The 16,819-nt window shown below is 33.9% G+C and overlaps 1 protein-coding gene across 2 annotated transcripts; it reads left to right on the top strand.

Annotated features, from left to right (window-relative positions):
- Positions 1–1,023: 1,023 nt before the first annotated feature.
- LOC144360743 (uncharacterized) lies at positions 1,024–13,246 on the top strand. 2 transcript variants are annotated; one of them, XM_085490554.1, is made up of 9 exons: positions 1,068–1,199; positions 2,337–2,402; positions 3,733–3,950; positions 5,313–5,383; positions 8,148–8,256; positions 8,936–9,063; positions 10,243–10,466; positions 10,969–11,134; positions 12,923–13,246. In XM_085490554.1, the coding sequence occupies exons 3-9, from the start codon at positions 3,733–3,735 to the stop codon at positions 13,048–13,050; spliced, it is 1,044 nt and encodes a 347-aa protein (XP_085346680.1). In that variant the 5' UTR covers positions 1,068–1,199; positions 2,337–2,402; the 3' UTR covers positions 13,051–13,246. The 2 variants fall into 2 exon arrangements, with proteins under 2 accessions (XP_085346679.1, XP_085346680.1); XM_085490553.1 differs by lacking the exon at positions 2,337–2,402 and having other exon boundaries at positions 1,024–1,199.
- The last annotated feature ends 3,573 nt before the right edge of the window (positions 13,247–16,819 follow it).

Below are 16,819 nucleotides of genomic sequence, written 5' to 3' on the forward strand. Positions count from 1 at the left end.
CGCCGGGATAAGCGACCAAATTATGCTTTATGATTCAATGCTTAACGAGCATCAATATGGAGAAAAATGGGTTCATTTCATTTGACCCTCCTCATACCATGTACTATGATTTCCCATGAAACGACCAAGGGTAATAAAAATGATAAAACACAAGAATCATGATATAACTCCACGTTTTAAGATGCATATTCTTAAAATAATGTCAACGCAATGGGGTAGCAGTAAAAAACAACAGTTTGCACCTAAAATACCAAAAAATATTCAGTAAAATTTCAAATTTGAAGATATTGTCACAAAAAACAAACAAACAACAAAACGATAGAGATTCAACTACAACTATAACTACATTGAACATACCTGTTAAAACTGGTCTCTAACTTCAACATCTCTCACTTTATTAATCGTTTGGCTGACCTTTAATATGTACACTGTGTTGCATTTTCTAGAAATACATGGGTACTGGTCTATTTTGTATGAAGTATATCCATTTACACTATCCACGCCCGGGATCCACGCATATAATTGTAATAATGTTATACTCCCACCAGGAATCTGTTGAATTTTATCGATGTCCCCCCCCCAAAAAAAATTTTTACAAAGTTGTGGAGAATGAATGAATGGCGACATCAATGTTTAGCGATTTATCCCACATATTAACCTACATTTCGTATGTACCAAATTACATTTGTAAATCTGTTACAGTAAACTTTCCGCAAGACGTAAGTGAAGAAGACTAAAATTGGCTAGCTATCATGCAAATTAGGTAATTAATATGCATGCATTTCAACCCGAAAATATCATCCCCAACAATCGTATAATATCGCGGAACCAGTCGTTTAAAGCGCGGTGGTCGTCGCGCAGCGCGTGTTCGAATTTCATGTAAACAAACAATGTATTTTACACGCGTTGTATACGTCGCTATGAGTCCCACATCAAACAGGACGTGGCCTGCCGCCCTTTAACATCCCCGTAAATTACATAGTATTGGGAATTTGTAGTTACGGTTCACCGTAGATTACCCATAAAACATTGCGTTGTGTTGGCACTGCTGGCGTAGGAATCAGATCAAGGTCGTCTTTTACCGGTATTTACCGGTTTCCTACATTTGTATATAGCGTACCATAAGTTTCGAGTCAGGGTATTTGAACGGCAGTCGAAGCTTACAGTGAATAGATTGGCCCATCTTTTCCTAATCCAAGGTTGGTATCGTTCATGACTGATTCATAATTCACCTGAATATGATGTCTTTATTTACTGTCGGGATTTATAGTTTGACAGTCGTTAGACAACCCTCAGACTCGTGGTCTGAAGTTACACCGCCGCACCGGCAACACCGCCCGGTCACATAATGGAGCTAGAAAGGGATTTTTTTTTACCTCCATGGTCACATCGACATTGCGGATTAATATTATACTGCACTTTGGATCTTTTGAACTAGAATTTTACCTCTGTGGATCTTGTATTTATTGTTAACTTGTATTATTGCTTGGAATATTATCTATACTCAAGACGGGTTATTCTTAGTACTAACTCGGATCAGGACATGTTTGATCCAAAAACGTATTAAATCCGGCGTATTGCGTAATGGGGGGGGGGGGTTAATAAATGATGGCGTGATAAAAATATTTTAAACTGTATATGGATGGATCGGGAGTCTGTCACAAAGAAAAAATGACGTATCACGTATCGCTTTCGCGATTACCAAAACTTCAAAAAAATACCAGCAAATAAATTTTGAAAAAAAAAAATATGAATGATATTATTTAAAAAAAAAAAAGCCCAAACCAGGATCTTATTTTAATCAGATTGTAAAAAATAGAACTGACTTAATAATCATAGACCCATGTTACTTTCCTGATATTGTCGGTGATTTGTTGTAAATTCCAATGAATTTTTTGCCTTGACAAAACCACGGAGAAATTATATCAACGCAACAACAGTTGTAAATACATTTGTCGCTATTTTTAACTTTATGTTTTCACTTGTTTGTACAAATCAACGTTCACATGAATCACATGACGCAATGCCCAGTGACGTCATTTGAATGCTATAGATCATCTCGGGGGGGGGGTGCATTGGAAATTAAAACATCTGCACAGAAAAAAATAAAAAAACAAAAACAATTTTCAGGAATAATTACAGAAAAAAAAACACACAGGTAATAAGTTTGAAATGTATTCAATGGAATGCGAGTATAGTGAAAAACAGCTTTTCTCATTGTGTCATCTGCTATGCAGTACCAAAACAATGCAATGCTTTCTGGGTAATAAGATCAAGGTCGTATTCTCCTTCACCACTGGTATTTACCTTATTCCTACATTTGCATATATCCCCAGTTCAGGGTTGAGTGATTTGAACAGCAGCAGAGACTACTTGGTTCATTCATCTGTTCCTAATCCGAGGTTTGTATTGTTCTTGACTAATTCATAATTCATCTAAGTAAAAGTTATTTATTTTAGGGTTTTGTAGATTGACAGTCATTGGAAAACCCTCAGACTCTTGGTCGAGGAAAACAACACCAACTGCGGTCACACTGACATTGCATATGCTGAACTTTGGATCAGTCTGAAACTTGGCCTTGTATTTGTTGTTAACTTGGATCAGTTCAATGTTGTTGTTTTTTATTTTACCTATCACCAAGACAGGTTATTGATAGTTGATAGTACAGGATTGGGTTAGAACATAAAAACGTAACAAGTGTGACATTTAAATTGGTGGTGGTGGGGGTATTCGATGAAAAAGGAGATCTTAAACTAACTATCAAGAACTACAAATCAATTTTTAATGGCTTTCCATATGGTCGATCACAAATGAAAAATGTCATAGAAAATTTGTTTTACCATCACTTAGTGTTTTGCTATTTGTTGATGTAATTTGTTTTTAGTGGTCAACCCCTTTAAGAGCAAGCTGTCAATCACTGGAATTTTAGGAGTGACATTATTGAAATCATTGTTCATGGTGTTTTAAAAACTATTGTATGCAAATATTAACATGTTCCCATTTTATCATCCTCTTCCATTCAAAGGTTGACCTAAGGGATTGACCAATAACAAATCTGGAGGATGGTGGATTTGAAATAAGTGCATCTGCACACAAAAATTTGATAAAAATAGCTTGGTAAATAATTACAGAAAACAGACGCACACATTTTGATGGAGAGAAAAGCGGGAACAAATCAAAGGAGCACCCTGACTAAAATTTAGCTAAAATTTAAAACAAATATTTGTATAATCTTGCACCATCTTGCATAGTTTCTAATTTCATGTTTATAGTGTAGAATTGTTGATTGAATATTCTGTGTGACATCCTAAGGGAAGGGAAGACCAGAAATGATTTAAAGTGGTAAATATTAATGGTTGATTGGTTGGTTCAAGGGTGGACTATTATAAACTTGGGGGGGGCAATGACAGAAAAAATTTTCAAAATTTTCCCCTCACTTAATTATTTGCTATTTCCCATGATAGATTTACTCTATTTTTTCCCACTGTGTAAAATATCTTTTTTGTTGATTGCTGCAGAATTTGTTTTCCTGGCAATTTTTTTTTTCACTTCTGCCATCCTCTCTTATAGCTATCCCTTATCACATCATCACTCAACCATGCTCAACCCAATTATCACATTCATTAAATACCTGATTCAGATGTGACTCTAGGTGGCGCTGTTTGTAATCAAATTCTGTTTGTAGTAAAATCTTCTAATAGTGACAAACACTATTGGTCAACTTTGTTTCAGATGTCACAGTTTATCGGAAGAGTCAATGTAGCCTTATTTGGACTTGGTCGCGCTGGTCTCATTCATTTTGAAAACTTAATAGCGAGCTATAGAGTGGCTCTGAAATGGATTATTGAAGAGGACGTGGAAAAAGCAAATAATGTAGTACAGAAATATATGTTGAATGATACCAGAGTGATACATGGTAATGAAATAAATCTTGTCTTGCAGGATAACAGGTATGTATGATTTAATTTCATTAAATGCCACGGTAGAAACAATGTCAAAATTGATAATTTGTCTACTAGTATTAGGCCGAGAAAAAAGATTGTGTGGTTCCTATAATCCCAACCTACCCTGTCTTTACACTGGCCGAGCCTAGACTTTTTTGGTCATGTTCAAAAAAAAATGTTGTAAAATCATGCAATGCTTTGAATGAATCAAAGAACTTGAACTTTGCTAAACTTCGAAACAACTTTAAACCTGATTTTATATGACATTTATATCTGCAAAACAGTTCTTGTTTGCAAGAACAAAAAAAAAACGCAGTTGTTAATAAAGAAAAACTATATAAAAAAAATGAAAATAAAAAACCGACTTTATTTTTTGAAAAGCATGTTATAGGAACCAAAACATTTTTTTATTCGTCTATTAAGAAGAACATACCTAGTAGTAGGACATGAAATCCTAACATTGGAGCAAAAACTTCTCAAATAATGTCCTTCGGGCTTTTTGTTTTGATCTGTTACATCATTCCATTTTAATGAAATGGCAAGCAAAATATTTGAATAGTACACTAGGACTAGTGGAATGCATTATTTTGCGAGTGTTGTGATTGATCCTTCGGGTCAACTGAGTTTAATACTGGTGGTTATTTCATCTGAGTCATTGGGCCAGCATATTTTCCAAACCCTGTAAGCACAATACAGAATATATAAGCAGGAAGTTTTTAATATAAATGATAACACTGTTTTAATATTATTGAGACATACCTAATTGTTTGCGATTATGCTTGAAGTTAAAATATATTTTTCCTTGGAATGTATTTAAAGCCAAAGAAAGGCCAACTTTGGTGACAAGTGATTCCATAATTTTATCACAAATTCATACATGATGCCATGATGCATTGTGGTTTAGTTTAAAAAAAAACGTCCCTAAAAATAAAAAAATTTCAAAATTTTTCAACAATTTATTTTTAGTTATCGTATTTGCTTTAAGTAGTGTGTTCGAACACCAACAAATCTTTCGAAACTAAACCAGATGTATTACTTACATTTCTAGAAATACTAATTGCAAATGCTGTTTTCCTTGGTGGCCATGTTTTTTTATTCCTTCCTTTTAATTTTGCTGGAGGATGAGGTACATGTTTATGGTGGATTTTTGTCTGGTAGCGTTAATAATCATTCTTGGTGTAATTTTCAGCCAAACTTTATCAAGCTTGGTTAAGTTTGATTTTAGTTTATTTTGTGGGAAGCAGTTCATGAAATATCAGAAAAAAATTGGTGTTTCTTGCTATAGATTCTCTGGTAAAGTGGAATATCTTATTCACCGGCAGAGAGGGGGGGGAAACACGTTAATGACATATTCTGCTTGAATTTCAGTATTGACGCAGTTATTATCTGCACACCCACTTGGACGCATGAATCAATAATACGGGCTTCAATAAAAGCAGGTGTAGTATGGTATCATAGCAATTAGTGTGGTACCTGGCCATGGGTTTGAACATGCAATTTTGCTCTCTCCCTCTCTTCAGTACTGCTATACACGTATGTCAGTGCCACAACCCATTAGAGAATGTCAAAAATGGTCATACACTACATAGAATTTTATTTGGTACTAAATGCTAGAAGAAAGGGCACTGTACTGTAAAAGGATGAAAATTCAATACGAGTAGATGGCTACCATTAAAACTTATTGCCAGATTTTCTAGACTTTTACCATATGGCTGATAAATTATGGTTATTTACACAAAAAAGGGTGTCAATCACCCATGAAAATGGGGATTATTTTTTTTAGCTATATACTATTGGTTCTTAAGGTAAAAAAGTGTTTTCATATCTCAAACTTTTGTTCAGATACATATGGTAAAGAAATCTTATGGGTGCTTTCGAGAAATACCATTATTTCCTGTTTTGATGCAGTCTGAAAACAGGGACTTATGGATTGATAGCATGCACATCCACTTGTATCTAACTTAGATGCACTGATCAAGTTCAAACTTTAACACGTACATCAGACATTTTATCAGACATACGCACATGCAATATGGCCGAATAGCAGCCATTTTCGTTATTCTGGAACTGGATCTTAATCTTGTGTGGACAGATTTAGTTTAAACTTGCTACATATATTGAACACATGTCATTTTATTTTTTCAGATCGGGTTAAAAATGGCCGAATGGTGGCCATTTTGTTTTAATGACTGCCTAATTCCAGATTCATGTTTCCGACATGCCAGGATGAATGGAGTTCAAACTTTACACTTACATCAGACATGATAATTGACATATGCACATGCATTTGTCTCATGATCTTATTCAAGATGGCTGCCTGATTGCTTTCTTGTTTAATTAGTAACATGTCTAAACTAATCAAGCATCAATAATATCAAGTCTGTATGAAACAATGTTTCAGGTGTTCATTGAGCAGTTAAAATGTTATACCTCAGACTAGTAATACATTTGTATTACTAGTCTGAGGTTATACACAATGTACATATGGAGAGATTGCTTTGATGTACATGTATCACAAGACGTACAACACACAGATAAGTATACATGCACTCCAAAATACATTACAAAATGACGGGGACTGTGTCATGTTATTGTTTTCATGAAATAACATTTTTATAGAAAAAGTTCCAAAATGGCCTATGCTCTAAGAAAATAGTTTATTTCTAAATCAACAGTTGTTTTGAAAGAAAGAAATCACATTTTACTCATATTTAATAGAATTTTAGTAAAATAAATATTGCATGCATATTTACTGGGTTTACTCTCACTGGTTTGTAAAGGGGACAATACACTTCATTGTAAAATTTTAATATCCACTGGGTTTTAATTTAATGCATTTAACTGTTAGCGGAATAAACTGAAATAAATCCTTGCAAATAATTCACAAATAGTGTTTACACCAGGTATTTCGGGAGGGGTGTGTGTGATAGAGATGGATAAAAGCGAGGACAACCACTTCAAGGACCTATACAAACATGTAGAAAATAGTGAATTTTATGTAAAAGATATGGAGGGTGGCACCAAAATAATAGTCTTCCCCCATCAGGACAGAACATAATTAACGTCTGCTTGGGAATTAATCGTTACTGTGAACAGTGTTAATTGAATGAAAACTTTTGTAATTCAGCAAATAAATGAAATTATTAATTTTGTGAAAATGAATAAGTCGGTGTCAATCATGACATTTTGTCTTCACCAATATATGTTCATTGTTAAATCGTCAAAATGCTAAGATATACTATATGCGTTAATGAATTTTAGTTTTACGAGGTTGACCATTAAAAACTCATGAATTCTTTTTTTTTTCACTTTGTTTACAGCAGCTTTTTATTTCAGAATTATGTTGTAACATTTTTATTTCAAATGTGTGTAGTTATATTTATTTTCTTCACCTTGCTGTAAATTTTTTATCTTCAAGATTTGTTTAAATTTACCTTCATAGTTTTTAATGGTCAACTTCTAAGGTTTTAATAGTAAATGTCAGGTCATTGAACTCTTGAGTGATTGAGGCAATCAATAATTTGATTCATGAGTTTTATTGATTGATAAAAACATTAATTAAAAGCATTCATATACCAGTAGATACACACCATTTCACGCTTATAATCTGCGAGGTGGAATATGTTTATTATTTGCGAAATACCAATGTTTGCTCTATGTTCAACCAGTACACCGAGAGAAAAAAATCATGTAACAGAACCAGTATGATTTCTGCCCGAATAAAACTTGTAATGATGACTGTATGTTTATTTTGGAGCTAAGAAGAGTAATAACATTTTTGTCCGCTGTTGCATTGTGTAAACCAGCTCAATAAACAAGTGATATATCAGGGGATAATCTTAAAATGTCATTATATTAACAGCTCTCTAATAGGTTTAATTTTTTTTATGTATACCGGGTATCCGTAAATAAAAAAAAAATCCTGTAAACCACGTGATTTCGTTGTCAGTGTTTTTAGTGTACACCAAAAAATCATAATATTTTAAATCAGTGACAATTTCCTGGTGGGTCAGATTAACAATTGTAAAGTTTAGTTTTTGTGATCGTCATTAAATAATTATTAATCTACAAACTGTTTTTTTAACGGTCACTGTTATCAGCCATAATCACTTATTTGTAAAATGATCATCTAATTCTCATATTTTAAGAACTACTAGTATATTCATACATTTCAAATGCTAATGATTGCTTTCGTTTTTTCAGGTAAACATGTGTTTTGTGAGAAGCCGATTGGTAAGTCGATTGCTAGCACACAGAGCTGCTATGAGGAAGCACAGAAGAACAATAAAGTCCTTCTGTGTGCATTCAACAGGTGAGATGTCTAACTGTAGTGGCACTGTTAATTTTTGTGCTGGTCTGCGCAAGTTTAAAGGCCTACGTGTAGGGTATATAATAATTTGATGAGAGCTTATCTCCCAAAATGGCGACAAAAACATTTATTTTCAATGACGTGATTATATTGCCATCGTGTAATGTTGGTGATGTAGTTTTTACCCCAAATAAGAACAAATTTGAATGTTTGAACAAGTACTGATAGTTTTTTTACGGAAAGGTAAATTCTATTATTTTTGATGCTATATGTATGTATTTCCATTCTCTGTGAGATTCCGTGTTATGCATAAAATCAAATGTAAAAACAGGACAAAAAAGGTCATTGTGTCATAGTGGCGACAAACATAGTGTGAAATTCAATAAACACGCATTTTAATGGATATTTCCATGCTTAATAATGTGTTGTACACATTTGATGATGGTCAATTCCGATGAAGTAAGGGTATCTGAACGCAATATTCCCCTGTCAAAGATTGGCCTTTCGATGTGAGCTACGAAATAAAGAAATTCAAGCTCAAAATCAAATCGTTTGATTTTTGAGGCAAACGTCTTTCACACAACTCGCAAGATCTCGTAGTTGAATGGAAAATCACATATTAAAGTTGCTATCTACAGTTTTAAGCATGCTTGATAATAATTTGCAATTTTCTCGTCTGTAGACGGTTTGATCCAGGAGTACGTCAGGTCCAGCAAAAAAGCAGAAATGGTGTAGTAGGACAGATACAACACATCAAGACAATCAGTCGCGATGCTCCATTACCACCATTATCATTTTTAAAACTATCTGGTAAGTGTTCTTAGTGAGTGATCTAAAAGCTAGAAGCTGTGGCTTCTTTTAAAATGGTACAATGCATCAGAATGGACTTGGCTTCTATTAGAGCATCTGCACATATGAGAAATGATGAAATTGTCTGGAGTAATTTCTAGAAAAATCTATTGATGTTTGGTAGAAGTTTATTAACGGGAAATTATAGTTTGACCTCTGTGCGTCCCGACCTATATCTTAGATATGCCTGGACTGATTACATTCAAACTTAACACGTACATCATACATAATATTATACATATTTCACGATCTGATTCAAGATGGCTGAATGGCGGCTGTTTTTGTGCTGAAAAGTCATCAAAATAAAGCATTTATGGATGAATTTTGTTGAAACTTGGTGCATACGTTGGACATTAGGGGACCTTAATGCATGTCATTTTGTTTTTCAGATCGGATGAAAAATGGGTGACTGGCAGCCATTTTGTTTTAATGAATGCAGTTCTAGTGTCGTATCTCTGAAATGATTTGACTTAAAAAAAATTTTATATTCATTCTACATCATGTTATAGATATACAGATGGACGACTAGTGGCTATTTTGTTTTAATTAATGCTGTTCCACAGCAATATCTCTCAATATGGACAAGTACTCCTTTGACGATCATATACAAGGCGACTGAATTTCAATCATTTCAGTATCAATCAAGCATCGGCTTCTGAATCAATATCTTTGACATGTTTATGTTTGAGCTATATTACTATAAACAAAATTATATATCATAAGTTTGATAACTAACAGGAAGTGTGCCATTCATGTCTTTTTTATTATTGATATAAGTTGATAGTATTAATATTGGTACACATAAGTTATATGTATTATTTTTGCAGGGAAAAAATCTTTCAACTAATTGCTGAAAAAAAAAAATTTGCAAAATTCGGGGTCAGCATTTTTTGGGGGGACCAATCTTTTGGCCATTTCAAACGTCTGATGTGGACCCAGTGCCCAACTGGTGAAATATCGTAATATTGAACTACCCAGAATGCCATATTAGATTTAGAGTTAATCAATAGTATGTTCGCATGTGCAGCGCATACTATCTTGCGTAGAATCAACTCCTCCATTGTGGCGTTGTCGTTCATTATTTTTGTAGTAACATGGACTGCATGTTTATTTTGAAAATACATCATTATTATATTACAGGTGGTATATTCCATGATTGCGCTGTGCATGACATAGATGTTATATGTTGGATAATGGGAGATACACCAACTACCGTTTATACTCAAGGCCACGCATTCAATCCCGATATTGCAGATATGGACGATATTGACACAGTCGCCATTACAATGAAGTTTGCAAGTGGAGCCATAGGCACCATTGATTTGAGCAGATTCGCTGCGTATGGATATGATCAAAGGCTTGAGGTATCTATTTTCATCCCAAAAAATCAATAATAATTTAATCGAAAATAATTCTATTAATTCGTGTTAATGAAAAAACAATTATTTTCACTACTAACTGTAGTGGTGTTAGAATCTGTTGAAGACTTCATTAACTTAACCCCCCCCCCCCCCACACACACACACACGCAAAAAGAACTCGGATGAGCTGCATCATTTTGTGGACCTGAAAATACATTGGCTGTTTGAAAAGTCTTAAATCCCACATAAAATGTTTTTTTATCGGGAGGGGGGGGGGTGTTACAAGATCCTTAAATTTGTAATGAATTATGTTTTTTTTTGTCCTTCAATGTTGTGTACTAAATTTTTTGCTGAGTAGCATCCTCAAGATGGAAGTACCAAAACAACACATAGTAACTCAACTGGGTCTTTCATATGGGCATTATTCTCCATACTTCTCGTTACATTGCATCTGTTTTTTACGACTAAAAATATATTAGTTAAATCAATTCTAATTTATTATTAGGTGTTCGGCAACAAAGGAATGGTACAGAATCATAATTCCAAGTTTTGTGATATGTCTAGTCATGGAACCGACGGGGAATCCTCGCATCCTATTCTGCCGTCATTCAAAGAAAGATATGCACAAGCCTACCAACAAGAATTAGAACACTTCTTGGACACTGTAACCGGTAAGTTGTCATGGTAACTATAATTCAAATCATAGTGACAACGTTCGAGGTGTTTCTAGTTCATTAGTTACTGTTATCCCTGTTTTTAGCTTTGTTGCCATCAGAGCTGACAGACAGAGCTGTTAGTATAGGTAATTGTCTAGGAGTGTTTTTTTGTTTCTTTCTCTGTCACTGACATGGTTTGTTCTAAATTAGTGTTAAACTATAAGATGTATGACACTTTTGAGAACTTACAGCAATTCCAGGCACTGATTTGACGCTGAAGTAGTGCTGGATGTTGATAACTTAACTTACTACAATAGGTTACACACTTTGTTTTCAAATTTGCAGAAGTTGTTACAAATAATGCAGACAGCATGTCTGCAATTTGAAGCGCACTGAAAGAAAGCTCCGCCCATAAAAGTGGCGGTACATTAGTTTTGAATTTCTCCTCCAATAAACGATCGAGGCTCTCAACTTAGTTTCGTACTTCAATTTGCGTCACATGTTATTTCAGTGAGAGGGCATAAAGTGGTGGCACTGTAAAGAACGTTATTTTACAGAACCAGCTGACCGTCTGATCATGACAGAATTCTTGATCAAAGTGCATTATTCCTACTATGGAAATATCCGTATCACGCCGATGTATATAACTGAAAGCTGCCTGCAACAAATGTCCTTTGGAGACTTCATCAAGTATATCAATAATGAAATTGAATACATAATTAGAATGGGTGTTATTCGATTATTAGTTCTCGACGATGAGAACCAAAAGGTTGATGTGCCACCAAATAATATCACTGGCAACACACGTCGAGGGAGGGTTGCCGCCATACACAAGTAGTTTTTGTCGAATTTCCCGTTCGTAAATGCGCGGTCGCAATGGTTTAAAATATTCGACATAGTCTATAACGTTCTCAGTTTCCTGGCAGGATACTCTCGGTGGTAACAAACCGTTTGACGATATTATAAGCTGCCTGCTTTGAAACACCATTTCGATCTCCAATCTCAACAAATGACAGTCCACGAAAATACAAATTGACAACTTTTGTTCTCATTTCAACTGGTTATTTGACTCTTTGCTTCTCCATTGTGGTGCTTAAACAACTTGGACATATGCTGATTTCTAGACACGCAATCGACACGATGACCGACCAAAAGTGAATGAAAGACAGACGCGCATCAAAGTCTAGGTGTACCTGACTTTGTAGCAAAAATAGAAAACATTGTGGGCAATATCTGTCAATTATTCCTCTGATTTGCAGCCGATGTTTATATTTCTAGTTACAACTTATGTAAATGTGAAAACAAAGTGTGTAACCTATTGTAGTAAGTTATCAACATCTAGCACTACTTCAGCGTCAAATCAGTGCCTGGAATTGCTATAAAAACAGCTCAATTTTGTGATCAAGTAGAATTTGAGGAGCTGATAAATCCAAAAAATAATTTCTTGTTTGTTTTTGTTAAACTTGTTTTTCCGCTATTTCATCCAAGAGTACCATTGTTCATAGACTTCTAAAACTTCCCAGAATTTTGATCGGTCAACTATTTTGGCAGCCATCTTGGATTGAAATTAAAATGGGAAGTGGCTATTTGATGGGAATTGGCCATTTGACCATTTCTATTCTGATGGTCTAGGCGAGAAAAGAAAGGTTAAGTCTCAAGTGACTGTCATAGTAACCTTGACATATAGACTACCACATTCCTGAATCCATGCCATATATTAAGCCATATTCATATTCTACTATCAGACTTTAAACTTGGACCTGACGAATTTCTCAATCTTAACATTTTAAATTATATTTGCAGGTGTGTCCAGCAAGTGCGAGGTGTCCTGTGAAGAAGCTGTACGCTGCTCCATGGTGGCAGAAGCTTGCGAACGATCATATAAACTTGGCAGATCTGTTAGTATTGTGGATGGTAAAATGGTCCTGTAAAAAGATTTATGATTATTTACATCTGAGCTTAATATTATTATTTAATATTATGCTGCTTCTTTTATCTCACATTATTGGTCAGTCTGTGTATATCAAAAAAAAATATTGTAAAAATACTAATGTACAGTGATCAAGGAATATTTCGTGTCGTCTTGTATTTCTTAGATGCAATAAATATGTGTTTATTTGGAATGTACATTGTACCAGTGATATGTATTTCAGGCATGAGCCTCACAACACAAATTCAGTGGGCTAAATTGGCCAGAAATAAATTTAAGTAAATCTTTTTCAGTTATGGCTAATTTTGCGAGTATGAGTGCTGTGATTTGATTAAGGTAATAATTTTCACTTTTACTCAACATATTCTAGGAAATGCTTTAATATCTTAATTACAGTATGTATGTGGGGAGATTCATTTGAATTATTGATCTTTTATTCATAACCATATTTTCTTCGTATTTCATTTTTTGCATGTAATACTATGAGAAACTAGCGCACCCAGTTTTTAATTTGGGCAATATTGTTTTGAACGTCGGTGTAAACACCACATTCGTAATCTGGCAATGAGAACGCCTCCCACCCTACAAATTGTTACTTGACGCGATCTATGGCAACATTGTATGTTTTGAGCAGTTGCTTTCCAGTTGTTAATGAGTTAACATCTGTATTACGTTGTTGTTGAAGAATAAACAAAATTGAGTTCTAGTTTACATGACGTGTCTGTTTCAGTGTTCACTTCCGTGACTGAGAAGACCCGAACCTTCCCTTTCCCCACAATGTATATAAAAAATTTAAACATATGAGCAGAATAGTTGCATTGTAATTAGTATGCAAATTAGCTAATTAACATAACCAGATTAACTGCTAAGTGGTATTGGACATTAAACTACAGGGCTCGAAATATTCAAATAATTATAAATGTCTCTCCATTGATATACTATAATAACGAACTATAGTTATACAAGCATGGATAAGAAGAAGCTGATGTACTGTGCAGAAACAACTAAAATGAAGAAACAGATTTTGTTAGACTATTCAGTTTGGATGTCGTCTTATAGTTCAGAAATCAATTCAATAAATAAATATGAATTGCATGTACTTGATTGATACTGCGAGTGAACCATACTTCACATCAATCGATTGAGGAAAAAAAAGTGGATATGCTCCAGAAAGACTGGGGCTGCTTTTCATTTGGTTAATCTCAAAACTGGTCGAACCAAGTAACTGTAACTGAGCAAACGTTTGTATGCGACACTGCATATTTTAAATAAGATGGTTTGTTAGCTATAGTTCATATTTCATTACCTTTTATAAATTATATAATTTGTTGTTACTGTACTATGTGTAATTTTGTTAGCCATTGTATTTGAGATATGCTATCCAGTTAAATTTGTATGTTCACTTGTAATCACAACCGATTTTTAACATTGTCAGACTAACTGCTGTCATATCTGTTAATATTTGAGTGTGGAAACACTGTTCTTATAACCTGTAAAAATTCATCCCAAAAAGGAAGCAGATTGAATTTATTGTTTAATGAAGGCAATATTGTGTTTTAACAATATAGCCATTTTTGCTGTATAATTTTTGGAGAACTGGACATTCATTGATAAAAAAATAAGTGTTGTCAGTGACCAGCATTTGTCCAAGTAGTCTTGTTTATTTTGATTAATTTGTTTCACATTTACAGTACTTTTTCTCACATTAAAAATTTAGCAATACTATCAGTGGTTGAAAGTGCATTGTGTGCATGTGTGTGTGATTTTTATATAGCAATGATTAAATATTTTTCATTTCGTAGTTGCAATCATTCTCGATTCTTGAAGATGCATCATTCTGAGTAGCATATTAGGAAGTATCCCATTATCTGATTACTATGCACAAATATGCAAGACTAATTAATATGCACAAATTTGCAAGACTATCTGATAGCACAAATATGCAAGACTAATTAATATGCAAGACTATCTAATTAATATGCACAAATATGCAAGACTGTCTAATATGCACAAATATGCGAAACTAATATACAAAACTAATGTGCACAAATATGCAAAACTATCTAATATGCACAAATGTGCAAGACTAATATGCACAAATATGCAAGACTAATTAATATGCAAGACTATCTAATAGCACAAATATGCAATTCTAATTAATATGCAAGACTATCTAATTAATATGCACAAATATGCAAGACTATCTAATATGCACAAATATCTAATATGCGAAACTAATGTGCACAAATATGCAAAACTATCTAATATGCACAAATATGCAAGACTAGTATGTGCAAGACTAATATGCACAAATATGCAAAACTATCTAATATGCACAAATATGCAAGACTAATTAATATGCAATACTATCTAATTAATATGCACAAATATGCAAGACTAATTAATATGCACAAATATGTAAGACTATCTAATAGCACAAATATGCAAGTCTAATTAATATGCAAAACTATCTAATTAATATGCACAAATATGCAAGACTATCTAATTAATATGCACAAATATGCAAGACTAATATACAAGACTATCTAATGTGTACAAATATGCAAAACTATCTAATATGCACAAATATTCAAGACTATCTAATTAATATGCACAAATATCCAATATGCACAATTATGTAAGACTAGAATTCACCACACAGTGTAGATAGTGACATAACTATTGACAACCAAAAAACAAATCAAGTAAATAGTTCCAGCCAATTATTCGGCCTACGAGTCATAGCTTTATGATAAACAATATTCATACAAACGATGCTATACACTAATAGACTTCCAAAAAATGTGAATTATTTTTCGTATATTTTTCAAAAAGAATTTAGCAAAGTCTTTCACATTATCCTATGAAAATAACCTTTTAAACATTTTGTTTTACAGACATAGAACCTGGCAAGTCGTGCACAAATTATCCCTAATGTCTTCAATTAAATATAAAGCGAGTTTCTTCCTCGACCACAGCATAACCACATAACCCGACAATTCACGATCACAAAAATCCAGATGCTCGTATCTCCACGTTTTAATTATCTGAATGGTACAGTCTAATAAATGTAAATGCATTAATTATACACTTTCATTTCGCTGTTAAGGGAAATCTGCTAAATTAAATCTGAACAATTCAAATAACAATAGAACTCAGTTTCCTCGACAAATTCATGAAATTGAAACACAGTGAATATGATCACAACAGTGAAATTTAATGTCGGTCAAAATAAATCGTTTCACAGTGACTAACTTGGCAATTACTGAATGGAATATTAAACAGCTAATCTCTGGATTGTATTCGTATTTAAGTACAATAGGTTCAACGTTTAGGCTTGTGCAGACAATGTATTTAGGTAGTAGCAGTAGATAATGACATGCCGCAACTTTTCTACTAGACTGGCAAAGTCAGGACTTTTTTGTTTTCCAAAAATAAAAATTATTTGTCAATTTAACCTTTGTAACGCAATCACGAAAACTGGCATGACTGCGAAAGAAATCCCGACTGGACGCATCTGCAGGCGACCCCCTGCGTTGGAGTAAAAACAGGAGCGGAATCACTCCGGTGATTATGCTAATTAAAAGATGTTGGCTGGCATTGACAACGAATCAAAGTGCAGCTGTATACGTCATATATTATCTCTGTTAATGCACGTGACCTTTCACTTCTGAGGTCACGGAGATTTTGAAAGACAACTTATATTTATTGGACATTTAAATTGACTTGTTTTCAGTAAACATGGATGAAAGTATCGCCGTTGCACTTAT

The sequence above is a fragment of the Saccoglossus kowalevskii genome, chromosome 15 (genome assembly GCF_978046115.1).
Source record: "Saccoglossus kowalevskii chromosome 15, keSacKowa6.1, whole genome shotgun sequence".
NCBI lineage: Eukaryota > Metazoa > Hemichordata > Enteropneusta > Harrimaniidae > Saccoglossus > Saccoglossus kowalevskii.

Bases quoted from the DNA above. Each gene is read 5' to 3' on its own strand.
- LOC144360743 (XM_085490553.1), top strand. From the start codon at position 3,733: ATGTCACAGTTTATCGGAAGAGTCAATGTAGCCTTATTTGGACTTGGT. The intron at 5,384-8,147 runs GTGTAGTATGGT...TCGTTTTTTCAG, and splicing joins ACGGGCTTCAATAAAAGCAG to GTAAACATGTGTTTTGTGAG. The intron at 11,135-12,922 runs GTAAGTTGTCAT...TTATATTTGCAG, and splicing joins CTTCTTGGACACTGTAACCG to GTGTGTCCAGCAAGTGCGAG.